Here is a 14,650-nt window from a genome sequence, read left to right on the forward strand (position 1 = left end):
GGGGATCGTCATCGAGCTGAACGTGTGCTAGAACTCGGAGGTGCCGTAGTTTCGGTGCTTGATCGGTCGGGCCGTGGAGACGTACGACTACATCAACCAAGTTAACGCTTCCGTTGTCGATCTACAAGGGTACGTAGATCACACTCTCCCCCTCTCGTTGCTATGCATCACCATGATCTTGCATGTGCGTAGGAAATTTTTTGAAATTACTACGAAACCCAACACCTCCACCGTAGGAGACGGCGCCGAAGAGGAGGCCGGATCTGGAGGTATCGTGGGACGCGGTGAAAAAGACTCCAAAGCGCGGAGGCGAGCGGACGCGTCGTCGGAATGGAGCTGCAGAAGCGACGCCGAGGAGTTGAGGCTGCGGTTCGTCTCGTCCATCGTCCGCATCCAGGTTGTGATGCCCTTGAGCTGCTCCGCAATCTCGTCGAGCTTGGTGGCGGTCTCCACATTGTGCTGCTCGATTGACCCCATCGCCACCGAGAGTTGTGCCTGAACGACCGTGGGTGGTCGACGCTTGGGCGCCAGATCGACGCCCGGTCGGGCGTTCCTGCCGAAGGATGGGGATTACGGTGGCGGTGCGAATCCACCACCAACCGCGATCAGACTGACGGATCGAGCCGGAATCGGGGAGGATCGATGACAACTGATACCAATTGTTATGCCCTCGCTAGGATTTTGGCCCTCCTTTGATTACAATTATGGATATAGGAGGAAGGATTGGGGAAGAAGGAAAGGGAAGTTCAACATGTGCTAATTCTTGACCCCCCTTCCTGCTCGTGCTCCACCTCCTTATTTCCCCTCATTGCTGCTGGTCGTCGTCTACTGGACTTGTTGGGCCCGCCAGGCTCGATCGAGCTGGCGACTGCGTCTTGAGGCCTTGGGCCTTCTTGTGATAGCCTGGCTTATTAAGAATGATAGACTACTCATATTAATAAGGAATTCCTTCTTTTCCGGGAGCCCATTCGAACAGAACTTCAAAGTTAAGCGTGCTCAGCTTGGAGTAGTGTCAGGATGGGTGACCGACCGGGAAGTTGCTCCCGGGTACGCACGAGTGAGGACAAAGTACGCAGAAAAGACTAGTATTGATCTGTGGGCCAGTCTAAATCCCGCTAGGAGTAACGACCACCGGCGGGTGTGTCCGGGGCGTTACACTTCTCTCCGGGTTGGGCCACCACATGACATAGTTAGTAGGATGTTCCTTTTTCGGGCTTACAAATCCATGGCAGTGGTTCGATTCGTCGGCCTCTGCTCCCTTTTCTTCCTTTTCTTGCTTGAGTAATCTCCCTGGAGACCCAGGTGTGCGTGCCAGATCCATGATGCCGGGAGCCGGATCCCTTTAGTTGAACGCTAGATTTTTTATTTTTTATTTTTTATTTTTTTTAAAAGGAGGATGACACCGGCCTCTGCATCTGTGCGATGCATACAACCACTTTATTAATTATTCTCACAAGACCTTACAAAACCATATAACAGCAAGACTAAAGCCACCGTCTAAGCAACAACTGTCACTACACCTATCCAATTGATGAAAGAGCGCTGATAGTCTGGGCCTAATACCAAACAGACATCGCAGCCAAACCTAAACATCTAAGACATGAGGTCCCAACCAGGACGCCTGCCGGGTATGGGGCACCTATCAGTCTGGCGCACTCCTTAACCAGGACGCCTTCCGGGTATGAGGCCGCCGCTGCCACCTGCCACCAATCCATCTTCAGAGTTGTACTGTTGCATGTACTGTGCCAAGTCTCTCTGTCATCGACGCCACCACGACGGCCGACAGTGTTGTCCTCCTGCGCGAGTCCATCCTCCCACAGCAAACTCCGAATCTGCACTGCGCCACGCCGTCAAGATCAATCGCCATCAGTGTGTAGGATGAAGCACCGCTCCACCAAAGAATCCGTCCTCTGGTCCCTCGATCGCGTGTGTATCTCCAAGAATGACGCCCCCAAGGAAGGAACGACACCAGAGCGCCGTCATCATCCGATCATCCGATCTAGGATTTCCCCCGGAGATAGCCGAGAGTGGCCTTGAACTTCTCCACGACTATGCCTTCAAAAAGGGAAGACGCAGATAGCACCGACACCACCGGCCTTAGCAGAAGCCGGAAGCAAATTTTCACCCAAATCAGTTCGAAGGGAACCAACTCTCGTGCCCGGTCCGCCGTCACCACCAGCACCACCAGGCAGACCCTGGAGTACCGTTAAAGTTGAACGCTAGATAATAAAATACTAAGAGCTCAACAGTGGCGGCAGCGGTCTCTTCAACATCTGCAATGGCGCCGTCGTCCTGTCTTCCTCCCGGCCAAGGTTGGCCATATGCATGGGAGGCATGATTTGGCTGGGAAAGCCACCAGCACCACAACCCATCCTGCAACTCTCATGCTGCCGGAAGATCATTGCGGCTCTGCGGAAGCCTAGCTTGCTTCCGGCTGGCGACGGTGAGGTGGAGGTTGGCGTCGGCGGCTGCGCGTGCGGTGCCACGTGCGGTCTTTGGATAAAGTTGTGGTGATCTTTATCTCAGGTCCTTATTGCCAATTGGAAAGACTTATGTGTACCAGCTGTGATCTTATTTCTGTTCAATAAAAAGAGAGGAAATGGGGTTACAGAAACTGCCGGTACTTGAATGCGAATTGGTGGTAGTATGATTTAATCAGCATTACATGAACCATGCGGTCTTTGATAGCATCGCATGAACTTCAGTTTTCTTTTGCGTGATTGATCGTGGTTCAGTCTCGAGTACATGAGCCAGCTCTCGCCCTCCATTCCACAATGTAGTGCTTTCTCTATCCCCGTGTTTCAATTTTGACCGTAAATTTAACTATCAAGACCGATTGCGTCGGGAGCAAAAATTATATCAGTGAATTCGTATTCGAAAGAAGTTTTCAATTATATATTTTTTTTCTCCCGCCGCAGTTGTTCTCGTTAGTTAAATTTATGGTCAAAGTTGGACCTTGGAAAGCGCGGGCGCACTATATTTTAGAATGAAGGGAGTACAAATTTTGAGATCGCCTGAAACTTAGCCGGCTGAGACCAGCTGACGTCACCGTACGTCGTACCAAATTAAACATGCTTTTTAAATCGCTCAGCAACCTTTGTGCTCGTTTCGCTCTACATGTGTTGTTTATTTTCGGCTGGGCAAAGTCTGTGGTCTTATCCTGTGTAGTAGTTCTTTTTCTGACTAGATTCATCTTTCTTTCCTTGACTCACACTCTTCACATTAAAAAATACAGTGTGGTGTTCTCGTGTATGAAGTTTTTTTGAACACAATACAAACGCAAGCGCTTATATACACACACATACACCCACCCCTATGAACGCATACACGTACACTCTATCCTTATAAGCACCTCGGAAAGACTGAGCTGGCATATCATCTTGAAATTTTCAAAGTCACCGTAGTTGGGTCGTGTGTGCATGAAGAGTAGTTACAGCTCGCCTGCGAATGAATAGATTTTCAAAAGAAAATAAAAAAATGGGCCAAATGGACAAAGAATATTATATCTGCACCCGACAAGATAAAAATGATAAGATAAAGAAATGGACATGCAGCTGGCCCGTCAACCCTATCCTCAGTTGCAGTTGCTTTGGGTGCGACGGAGCGGGGCGGCGGCCCTGAGAGAATCACTGTGGCGACCAGACTTCTGTGACAACGATGATGGTGGGAGCGATGTCGGTGACGCGGTAATGGTTGCGATAGTCGGCTCTCCTCCGCCGTGTCCACGGTATTGCCTCGGTTTGTTTACTGCTGTGGAGTCGAAGCCGCAGCGGCGGGGCCCTGTGGTGTACGATGACTGGCTGCAGGTGGCCCTTTCGACGATCTTCCGTGGCGCCAATCGTGTCTGGTTCTGTTCTTCTGAGTTCTCCGTCAGAGTCGAAGCTACGTTGTCTGGCCGTAGATCGACATGTTATCGATTAGGGTGGGCTTTGCCCTGTGTGTTTCAGTCTTTGGGAGTGGGCTTGGCCCTTATTGTTCCAGTTTTTACCCGGTTTTCTATAATTAACTGAATAATTCTCTTATGCGTAATTAATAGATGAGGCAATCTTTGCCTCTGTTTCGAATTTTTTTTATAATGATTGCAGTTGCATGTCTAGTGGTACATATGCAACTGGCCCGACGACTCTCTCCCATCCTCGGCTGCAGTCGCTTCGGGTTCGCGCAGTTGCACAATACCATCCCATTCTCGGTTGCAGTCACTCCGGCTTGTGCAGTAGCATGGACGGAGGAATGCAAAAGGCTAAGCAACGATACGCATCCATAGATGAACCTTTTTTTCGACTGCGTAGAAAGAAAAAAAAGGCCCACATAGTCCAGCTCAATAGACCAACAAAAAAAGGCCTAGTAAAGCTCGCGCACATGGGCTGCCACGAGCCGCGTCGCTCCCACAACACAACGCACAACGCTAGTAGTACTACTAATCTTCACCACATTGTCTCAAAAAAAAAACTAATCTTCACCACAAACTTCGGCCCCTACTGCCTGATTCTCACGGATATTCAGACCCGGGCAGAGGTACTGCAAGATGTCTCCTTTAGACATGAACAGCGTGAATCCAATAGTGAACCACATAGATTAGCCAAGCTAGCTACTCCCTCCGTCCGGAAATACTTGTCATCAAAATAAATAAAAGGGGATGTATCTAGATGTATTTTAGTTCTAGATACACCCCTTTTTGTCCATTTTGATGACAAGTTTTTTCGGACGGAGGGAGTACTTACTTAGATGTGGGCAGGCATGTTTGGCTGGATGATCCACCAGCTCACCTTTGTATCCCTCGTTTTTATGAACTTTGAATAAACGCATGCTGTTACTAAAAAAAAACTAATCTTCACCACTCAAAAAGAAAAAAACTAATCTTCACCACTCAAAAAAAAAACGCTAGTACTAATCTTGGCGTGTGATGATCGGATGGCTAAAAAGGTGAACGAGACCTATTTAAAACTTAGCTCAGTAAAACCGATAAATTTTAGTACTCCCTCCGTTCCGAATTACTCGTCGCAGAAATGGATGTATCTAGATGTATTTTAGTTCTAGATACATCCATTTCTACGGCAAGTAATTTGGAACGGAGGGAGTACTAGTAGATGGTTTAGTCTTGAGTAAGTTCTTTAGATGGTTTAATCGGAGATGGATGGGAGGGAGGAAGAGCGAGTACATGGTATTGGATTGCTCTTGCATCAATCAGAGTTGAGTGAATGTGTTAAATCACACCAGCATGCACCGTGTTATTAGGGTAACCATAGATCAGATGTAGCGCACGAGCGATTCTGCAGAAAGGAGCTGTTTTTGGCTTGTCACACAGATGGTTTATCTCTCTGTTGAGTAATGTACATCGGTTCACTTTCAAAAATATAATAAAGGATGTGCTTAATAATCGTAGCATGAAGTGTGCAATCTTTGAAGACATTTTCTTTTGTGATATACTACTACAGTAGTAAACAATTTTCACCCTTCCGCTGAAAGGCTGGTCAATGGCGACGCCAGTCACAAATGAAATAACTACCTTCACTGGTCTCACCAAGAATTCATGAGCCAGCTTGCTCTCGGTAAATATTACTCGACTTAGAATGGCGCATCAAACAACCAACCGGAATATGAAAACATCTCCTTGAAACACCACCAACCATTTGTCTGATAAAGAAAAATAGCACCTTCATTACAAAATATTGCATAAGCTATTCAAAACAACACCTCATAACCAAGGCAGTGAAGCTGGGTTGTGCTGTTTTATAAACTGAACATGATTTACCATGAGCATTGCCTCTTGGATTCAACAAAGTTATAACAACTTGGTTTATTAGAGGTGTGAAGCATACATCAGCCAAGGCTTATCACTTGGAAAGTAAAAACATGACAAAGCAACTAGTTGAAACCATTGGCGAAAAGACAATCATGATTCACTCTCTTTTGCTTGAGCAATTAGGTCTGCTTGCATCTTCTTTATCTCCATCTCCCTTTCCATCCTTTCTTGCTGAAATAACAAGACAACTTTTAGTTACTTCAAGAAAACACACTTGTACGTTTCTAAATACTACTAACTTATATCCACATATATTTATAGTACACGGATTTGCAAAAAACTTTTTCCATGGTAGTGGTGATTTTGGTTATGGGGGTGTGTATGTGGTTGGACCCTGTACAGGTGATGATGTTTTTGGTGTAAACGAACACACCAAAAGCTGAAACCACCTGTCTATGTTTCGATGGCACTAATAAGTTCCGAACAACAATTAGACATGTAATGCTCTCACACCTCAAGTCCCGAGATGAATTTAGACAAATCTAATCCACAAGAAGCATTAAATATATCAGTGTGGAAACAATAATTCTACCCCCAGCACCCACGTTAACATAAATACAAAAGGTTTTCATCTCCCACTCTGGAATTTCAACAGAGTTCTTCACCAAATATGATCTTTTGGGGACAGTGGAGGGTGATATCAAATATTCTGACAAGCAGGTGCGAAAAGTATAGACAGAAACATGCTTAATGTGTTTGTAAAATGATGGCGAGTACCCTTACGAAATTTATCCTTAACATAACCCCCAATGATCAAGAGTCAAAGAGTCAATTGGGTACTGACTATAGACTAGCCTGAAACTCTCAACTAATCGTGACTCTTTTCGAGCACTGGTCATCGATTATACTGCTAGAAATACCATAAAAGGTGACCAGTTATGGTTTCATATCTTGATGATTGTTCACTGTGCATACACTTTTTTATGATTGTTCAGTGCACATACTAGTTGAATGTATAGGTTACAAGCTGCCCTTGAGCGATTTACCCTTAATATGAGCTCCATGTGACAGAAGGGCAAAATGGTTAGTCTGTAAGCAAAGGTGAACCCACATGGTATCCGGGAGAATAGAAGCTACATCAGTTTACCCAGAAAGTTCCAACAATAATCATGCAAATTTCTGAAGGCAATACCAAAGTAGAAAACAGACTAGATGGATAGATTCAAGATGTAATCCGAGTTTCAGTGGCTTGAGTTTTCACTTTTCTGTTGAATGATTAGCAGCAGCAAGAAAAGGGTCCAACTCACACAAATTGTATTTGGACTGACTGTCTGAACTCTCCGGCAAACTATGATCATCTAGCATGGTACCCGGACGATTAGAAGCTACATCGATTCATTGCCAAAGAAGTCCAACAATTATCATGCAAATTTCTGAAAGCACTACTCAGTAGTAGGATAGGCAATACCAAAGTAGAGAACAAACTAGATGGATAGATTCAAGATGTAATCCCAGTTTCAGTGGCTTGAGTTTTCTCTTTTCTGTTGAATGATTAGCAGCAGCAAGAAAAAGGTCCAACTCACACTAAATTTATCTGGACTGACTGTCTGAACTCTCCAGCGAACTATGATCATCTAGCATGGTACCCGGATGATTAGAAACTACATCAATTCATTGCCAAAGAAGTCCAACACTAATCAAGCAAATATCTCAAGTCCCAAATCAGTAGTAGGATAGGCAATACCAAAGTAGAGAACAGGGTAGATGGATACATTCAATATGTAATCCCAGTTTCAGTGGCGTGATTTTTCTGTTGAATGATTAACAGAAGCAAGGAAAGGGTCCAACTCATACTAATTGTATTTCGACTGACTAACTGGACTCTCAGGCAGACTATAATCATGTACTCCCTCCGATCCAAGATAAGTGTCGCAGCTTTGAAATGATCAAGATCGGAGGGAGTAGCATTCAGTGTGAAGAGCCAAAACAGTGGGAATATAGGACTAGCTTCAAATCTATGTTATTCTTGCAGCTGTGAAACGCTGGAAAGAACTATTGTGGGAGGCGGAGGCCTGCAAGGTGAATGAAGCTGATGTACAGAGGCGGAGGTATGCGTCAGAATTGGACTCTGAACATAAACACACAGGAGGTAATGGGTGGTGTTTCCTTCCTACTGGACTAACCTTCTATTTACAATGGAATACCTTGAAATGTCTTTTGTTTAGGGAGGTTCACAGCTCCTATTACAATATGAATATCCTAGTGTGTATATGGCTTTCGTGCTGGGTGTGATCAGATACATCTTCTATCACCCTTATATGTTCTACCCTTTGTGTGCTGCAACTCTTTAAGAATCATTTCTATCTCCATTTCTTTTTTTCAAAAGATCGAGATGTAAATTGCAATCCCTGAGCAGATCGTCGGTAACTAGAAAAACTAACGAGTGGGGAAATCCCCCCTGCTCCAAATCTCGGCATCGCACCTGGACAAACAAGGCCAGCGTACTCCCAGAATCTACGGTTCATCCGGTCATGTTGGACGGGATATGCGGAGCTAATCGAAGACGGGGAGGATCGAAGACCTGGTAGATCTGGCGCGGCGAGCTAACGGACTTAGAGGGAGAAAGGGGGGAAGAATAGGCCGGCGATTAGGTTACCTTCTCGTCCTGGTGGAGGGCGATCCAGACGTGGACCTTGTCCATGGACTCCCAGAAGAGGAACGCGCCGAAGGTCATCCCGAAGAAGGTCGCCACCCGCACCATCTTCTCCCTCTCCGATCTCTGGCTCCGGCGGATTTGGTGGATTTGGCGACGGCTGCGCGTGGGGATGGACGGGTTACCTCCAATCGACGGCCGGGGATCGGATTTTGGGCTGAGTGGAGTGGACCGAGAGAGAGCGGGGGGCAGCTGAGCTGGGCCTCGTTTCCTTTTAAGCCTGGCCTGTCTAGTGAGAGCAGTGAGGACAAGTTCTTCTTCTCTTTTTTTTTCTCAAAAAACAAAGCTCTTCTAATATATATTTTTCTCAAGAAAAGTATTGTTTTTACTCAACTCGAGTTCTAGTTTTTTTTTGCAGGGAAGAACAAGTTCTAGTTGTTGAGCTTATACTCGATAATTGCTTGAAATATGAAGTGATTCGATTCTCGGCAGCAAAGGGGAGGGGCGAGGTAGGAGGCTTCAGCAGAACGTAGGAAACCACCGAACAAGTATTTTTGGAGCATGGGTGTCACTTTATTTTTGAATAGTTCAAAAATCGCATTTGAAGTTTCAAAAAATGGTTAAACAATTCCTACATGACAATACGAATTTATACTACACATGTGCGAAGTTTGATGATGAAAAATATGTTAACACATGAGCTACGTAAAACTGGAAAATTCATGATTTGAAAATGTGACTGCACTATTCACCACTAAAAACCCATGTATTTGTCTTTTTGTGTGTAGCTCACGTGTTAACTTATTTCATCATCAAACTCTGGGCACCCGTGTTAAGGTGAAGAATTTGCCTCGGCATTTCTTTAAACTTCATATGTTGATTTTCGAACTATGAATGAAGTGCTTAGTGTTCCAAATTGACCTTTTAGCAAACTATTGGGATACATTATCGAGCAGGTCCACAGGGTGAAGGTGCATGAGAAAGGGGGTGCAGCTATCAGTAGTTGGTCGTAAGATAGAGTTGATGTTGTGATACAAGTGTGGGCACTTGACTAGCACTAATAGAAAACAGGGCTTTGGTCCAGGCCGAAGTGGCCCATTAGTCCCGGTTCAGACCAGAATCGGGACCCATGGGGCCATCTGTCCCGGTTCGTGAGGCCAGGGGCCTGCCGGGCCTCGTGGGGGCATTGGTCCCGGTTCGTCTGGCCCCTTTGGTCCCGGTTGGTGGGACGAACCAGGACCAATGGGCCTCGCTCCTGGCCCACCACCATTGGTCCCGGTTGGTAGCTTGAACCGGGACCACAGGCTTTCCTTTGATATCGGTTAATGCCACGAACCGAAACCAATGAGGTGCCTATATATACCCCCTCGCGCGGCCAGCAGAGCACTCCACACTGCTCTGTTTTTTCTGGCCGGCTAGGGGAGAGCTTTGTGGTGCTCTAGCTCACCTCCTATGCACATAAGGTGTTCGATGAAATGCCCGAGCCACACTAGTTAAGCTTTCTCCTCTCAAAGCTCGACCTCAAAACTCCATTTTCCTCGAGATTTGTCTAGGTTTAGCGGCCCGTCACGTCCCACTCCCGTCTTCATCGCCGTGGATCGCCCGCACCGATCTCGTCGCCGGCACCACCATGGTGAGCCTCTTGTTCTTATCTTCTTTCTGAAAGAAAAAATTCTTACTTTAGCTAGATAGATACTTGTCTAATTTTCTTACTTTTATTATTGCTTGTTATTATATAGTGCGATGGTTTTGGTATCCGCCCCCGTCGGCCCTCGTCCTAGCTATGATTCGGATGTGGTATATATTATCTTTTTATAACTATTTGGTTCATTTATTGTTTATGACAATTATGCCGACCAACGTGACATGGATTTTATTTATCTAGGAGGTAGTTGAACCAAAAAATCCAACCGACCCTATTGTCGAGAGGTTAAATTTAGTTGAAGAAGAAAACAATTACTTGAAGGAAAAAATTAAAAAAATTGAGAAGGAGAAGATGATATTGGAGTTGCATGTTGCAGATGTCGTCGATGATCACAAGATCAAGATGGATGCAATGCGGTTGAAGATGAGAAAGATTAGAAAATATGCCATTCATACCTAGGCTTGGTATCATTATGCCGTTGGATCAATTGTTACCTTGGTTGCGATTATGATCGCATTTGTTTTCGCATTGAAATGTTTTACATAGTTTCAATGTATGGTTTAATTAATTAGATGCTCTGGAGAGCTATATGTTGTTAGATGAGAACTATGTATGTACTTTGGTTTTAATGTGATGATAAACTTTTATTAATTTGGTCACTTAATTATCTATTCATGATGTTCTGTAATGGTTTTTGACACACTTAATTATATATAATGCACGTAGATGAACCGGCAATGGATGTACGGTGGCAGACACACCTCCGAGTACATTAAGGGCGTGCATGATTTTCTCGAAGTGCCAGAGGCAAACAAGCAGAATGGTTTTATGTGTTGTCCATGCCCTAAATGTGGGAATACGAAGTCTTACTTTGACCGGAAAATCCTTCACACCCACCTGCTTTACAATGGTTTCATGCCACACTATAATGTTTGGACGAGGCACGGAGAAATAGGGGTTATGATGGAAGACGGTGCAGAAAAGAGGACGATGACAACTATGTGCCCCCTGAATACAGTAATGCTGCAACGGGGGAAGCTGCTGAAGATCAAGAGGAACCAGACGATGTGCCCAATGATGCTGCAACGGGGGAAGCTGCTGAAGATCATGAGGAACCAGACGATGTGCCCGATGATGATGATCTCCGCCGGGTCATTGTCGATGCAAGGACGCAATGCGAAAGTCAAAAGGAAAAGCTGAAGTTCGATCGCATGTTAGAGGATCACAAAAAAGGGATGTACCCCAATTGCGAAGATGGCAACACAAAGCTCGGTACCATACTAGAATTGCTGCAGTGGAGGGCAGAGAATGTTGTGCCTGACAAAGGATGTGAGAAGCTACTGAAAATATTGAAGAAGAAGCTCCCAAAGGATAACGAATTGCCCGACAGTACATACGCAGCAAAGAAGGTCGTATGCCCTCTAGGATTGGAGGTGTAGAAGATACATGCATGCCCTAATGACTGCATCCTCTACCGCGGTGCGTACAAGGATGTGAACGCATGCCCGGTATGCGGTGCATTGCGGTATAAGATCAGACGAGATGACCCTGGTGATGTTGACGGCAAGCCCCCAGGAAGAGGGTTCCTGCGAAGGTGATGTGGTATGCTCCTATAATACCACGGTTGAAACGTCTGTTCAGAAATGAAGAGCATGCCAAGTTGATGCGATGGCACAGTGAGGACCGTAAGAAAGACGGGAAGTTGAGAGCACCCGCTGACGGGTCGCAATGGAGAAAAATCGAGAGAAAGTACTGGCCTGAGTTTGCAAGTGACCCAAGGAACATATAGTTTGGTTTAAGCGTGGATGGCATTAATCCTTTCGGGGAGCAGAGCAGCAATCACAGCACCTGGCCCGTTACTCTATGTATGTATAACCTTCCTCCTTGGATGTGCATGAAGCGGAAGTTCATTATGATGCCAATTCTCATCCAAGGCCCTAAGCAACCCGGCAACGACATTGATGTGTTCCTAAGGCCATTAGTTGAAGAACTTTTACAGCTGTGGAATGGAAATGGTGTACGTACGTGGGATGAGCACAAACAGGAGGAATTTAACCTGCACACGTTGCTGTTTGTAACCATCAACGATTGGCCCGCTCTCAGTAACCTTTCAGGACAGACAAACAAGGGATACCACACATGCACGCACTGTTTAGAAGAAACTGAAAGTATATACCTGGACAAATGCAGGAAGAATGTGTACCTGGGCCATCGTCGATTTCTTCCGACCAACCATCAATGTCGAAAGAAAGGCAAGCATTTCAAAGGCGAGGCAGATCACCGGAAGAAGCTCGCCATGCGTACCGGTGATCACGTACTTGCTATGGTCAATGATTTACACGTAATCTTTGGAAAGGGTCACGGCGGACTAGCTGTTCCGAATGACGCCGAGGGACATGCACCCATGTGGAAGAAGAAATCTATATTTTGGGACCTACCCTACTGGAAAGACCTAGAGGTCCGCTCTTCAATCAACGTGATGCACGTGATGAAGAACCTTTGCGTGAACTTTCTAGGATTCTTGGGCGTGTATGGGAAGACAAAAGATACACCTGAGGCACGGGAGGACCTGCAACGTTTGCATGAAAAAGACGGCATGCCTCCGAAGCAGTATAAAGGTCCTGCCAGCTACGCTCTTACAAAAGAAGAGAAAGAAATCTTCTTGGAATGCCTGCTCAGTATGAAGGTCACGGCTGGCTTCTCGTCAAATATAAAGGGAATAATAAATATGCCAGAGAAAAAGTTCCAGAACCTAAAGTCTCATGACTGCCACGTGATTATGACGCAATTGCTTCCAGTTGCATTGAGGGGGCTTCTACCGGAAAACATCCGATTAGCCATTGTGAAGCTATGTGCATTCCTCAATGCAATCTCTCAGAAGGTGATCGATCCAAAAATCGTACCAAGGCTAAGGAGTGATGTGGCGCAATGTCTTGTCAGTTTCGAGCTGGTGTTACCACCATCCTTCTTCAATATCATGACGCACGTCATAGTTCATCTAGTCAACGAGATTGTGATTTTGGGGGCCGTATTTCTACACAATATGTTCCCCTTTGAGAGGTTCATGGGAGTCCTAAATAAATATGTCCGTAACCGCGCTAGGCCAGAAGGAAGCATCTCCATGGGCCATCAAACAGAGGATGTCATTGGGTTTTGTGTTGACTTCATTCCTGGCCTAAAGAAGATAGGTCTCCCTAAATCGCGGTATGAGGGGAGACTGACTGGAAAAGGCACGCTGGGAGGGGCATCAATAATATGAAGGGATGGATATTCTTGGTCTCAAGCACACTACACAGTTCTACAGAACTCTACCTTGGTGACCTCGTATGTTGATGAACACAAGAACAGTCTGCGCTCCAAACACCCGGAGCAGTGCGACGACTGGATTACATGTGAACACATCAGGACTTTCAGCAGTTGGTTGGAAACAAGTCTCAGAGGTGACAACACTGTTTGTGATGAGCTCTACTTGTTGTCCAGGGGACCATCTTTGACTGTATTGTTTTACAAAGGATAAGAGATAAATGGGAATACATTTTACACGATCGCCCAAGATCAAAAGGGCACCAACCAAAACAGCGGTGTTCGCTTTGATGCAGCAACTGAGAGGGGAAAGGACACATATTATGGTTACATAGTGGACATATGGGAACTTGACTACGGACATGATTTTAAGGTCCCTTTGTTTAAGTGCAAATGGGTCAATCTATCAGGAGGCGGGGTACAGGTAGACCCACAGTACGGAATGACAACAGTGGATCTCAACAATCTTGCGTATGCAGACGAACCGTTTGTCCTAGCCAATGATGTGGCACAGGTTATCTATGTGAAGGACATTTCTACCAAACCGAGAATAAGAAAAGATAAGGAAGCGAATACATCATGGGATGAGCCAAAGCGCCACATAGTTCTTTCAGGAAAAAGGGACATCGTGGGAGTGGAGGGCAAGACAGACATGTCTGAAGATTATGAAAAGTTTTATGAAATTCCTCCCTTCAAAGTCAAGGCTGACCCAAGCATCCTGATAAACGATGAAGATTATCCATGATTACGGCACAATAAGCAAATGACACAAGCGAAGAAAAAGTGAAGACTTTCTCCCGCAACTATTATGATGATACCATGCCAACTTTGTAACAGACGAGTATGATACCATTGTCCGTTTTGTACATGCACATGCTATGTGTGTGAAATTATGATACCATGGCAACTTTAAACTTTTTCAGACTTCATTTGAAATGCTTTAATGTCTTATGGTTTGGCCCTCGTAATACCATTATTCAAATTTTAACTATTCAAATTTGAAAACTAATGGTACTAACAGAAAGTTTATAATTTTGCTAAAACTAATGACACTAACAAAAAGTTTATAATTTTGCTGACCTAAAAGCAAAAAGAATTAAAAAAAGCAAAAAACAAAAGAAAATAAATAATGCAAAAAACAAAATAAAAAAACTAGAAAAAGTAAAGTTAATCACAAACTTGTGATTCACACAAATTTCAAAGAATTCAAATTTGAAAACTAATGGCAGTAACAGAAAGTTTATAATTTTTCTAAAACTAATGGCACTAACGGAAAGTTTATAATTTTGCTGACCTAAAAGAAAAA

The 14,650-nt window shown here is 45.0% G+C and overlaps 1 protein-coding gene across 1 annotated transcript; it reads right to left on the bottom strand.

Moving 5' to 3' along the window:
* Window positions 1-5,611: 5,611 nt before the first annotated feature.
* LOC123062986 (uncharacterized) lies at window positions 5,612-8,666 on the bottom strand. The gene is made up of 2 exons (XM_044486689.1): window positions 8,400-8,666; window positions 5,612-5,974 (listed from the first exon to the last, which is right to left on the bottom strand). The coding sequence occupies exons 1-2, from the start codon at window positions 8,502-8,504 to the stop codon at window positions 5,894-5,896; spliced, it is 186 nt and encodes a 61-aa protein (XP_044342624.1). The 5' UTR covers window positions 8,505-8,666; the 3' UTR covers window positions 5,612-5,893.
* Window positions 8,667-14,650: the final 5,984 nt, after the last annotated feature.

This window comes from Triticum aestivum, chromosome 3A, assembly GCF_018294505.1.
Source record: "Triticum aestivum cultivar Chinese Spring chromosome 3A, IWGSC CS RefSeq v2.1, whole genome shotgun sequence".
Taxonomy (NCBI): Eukaryota; Viridiplantae; Streptophyta; class Magnoliopsida; order Poales; family Poaceae; genus Triticum; species Triticum aestivum.

Bases quoted from the DNA above. Each gene is read 5' to 3' on its own strand.
- LOC123062986 (XM_044486689.1), bottom strand. From the start codon at position 8,504: ATGGTGCGGGTGGCGACCTTCTTCGGGATGACCTTCGGCGCGTTCCTC. The intron at 5,975-8,399 runs GTAACCTAATCG...TTGTTATTTCAG, and splicing joins CCCTCCACCAGGACGAGAAG to CAAGAAAGGATGGAAAGGGA.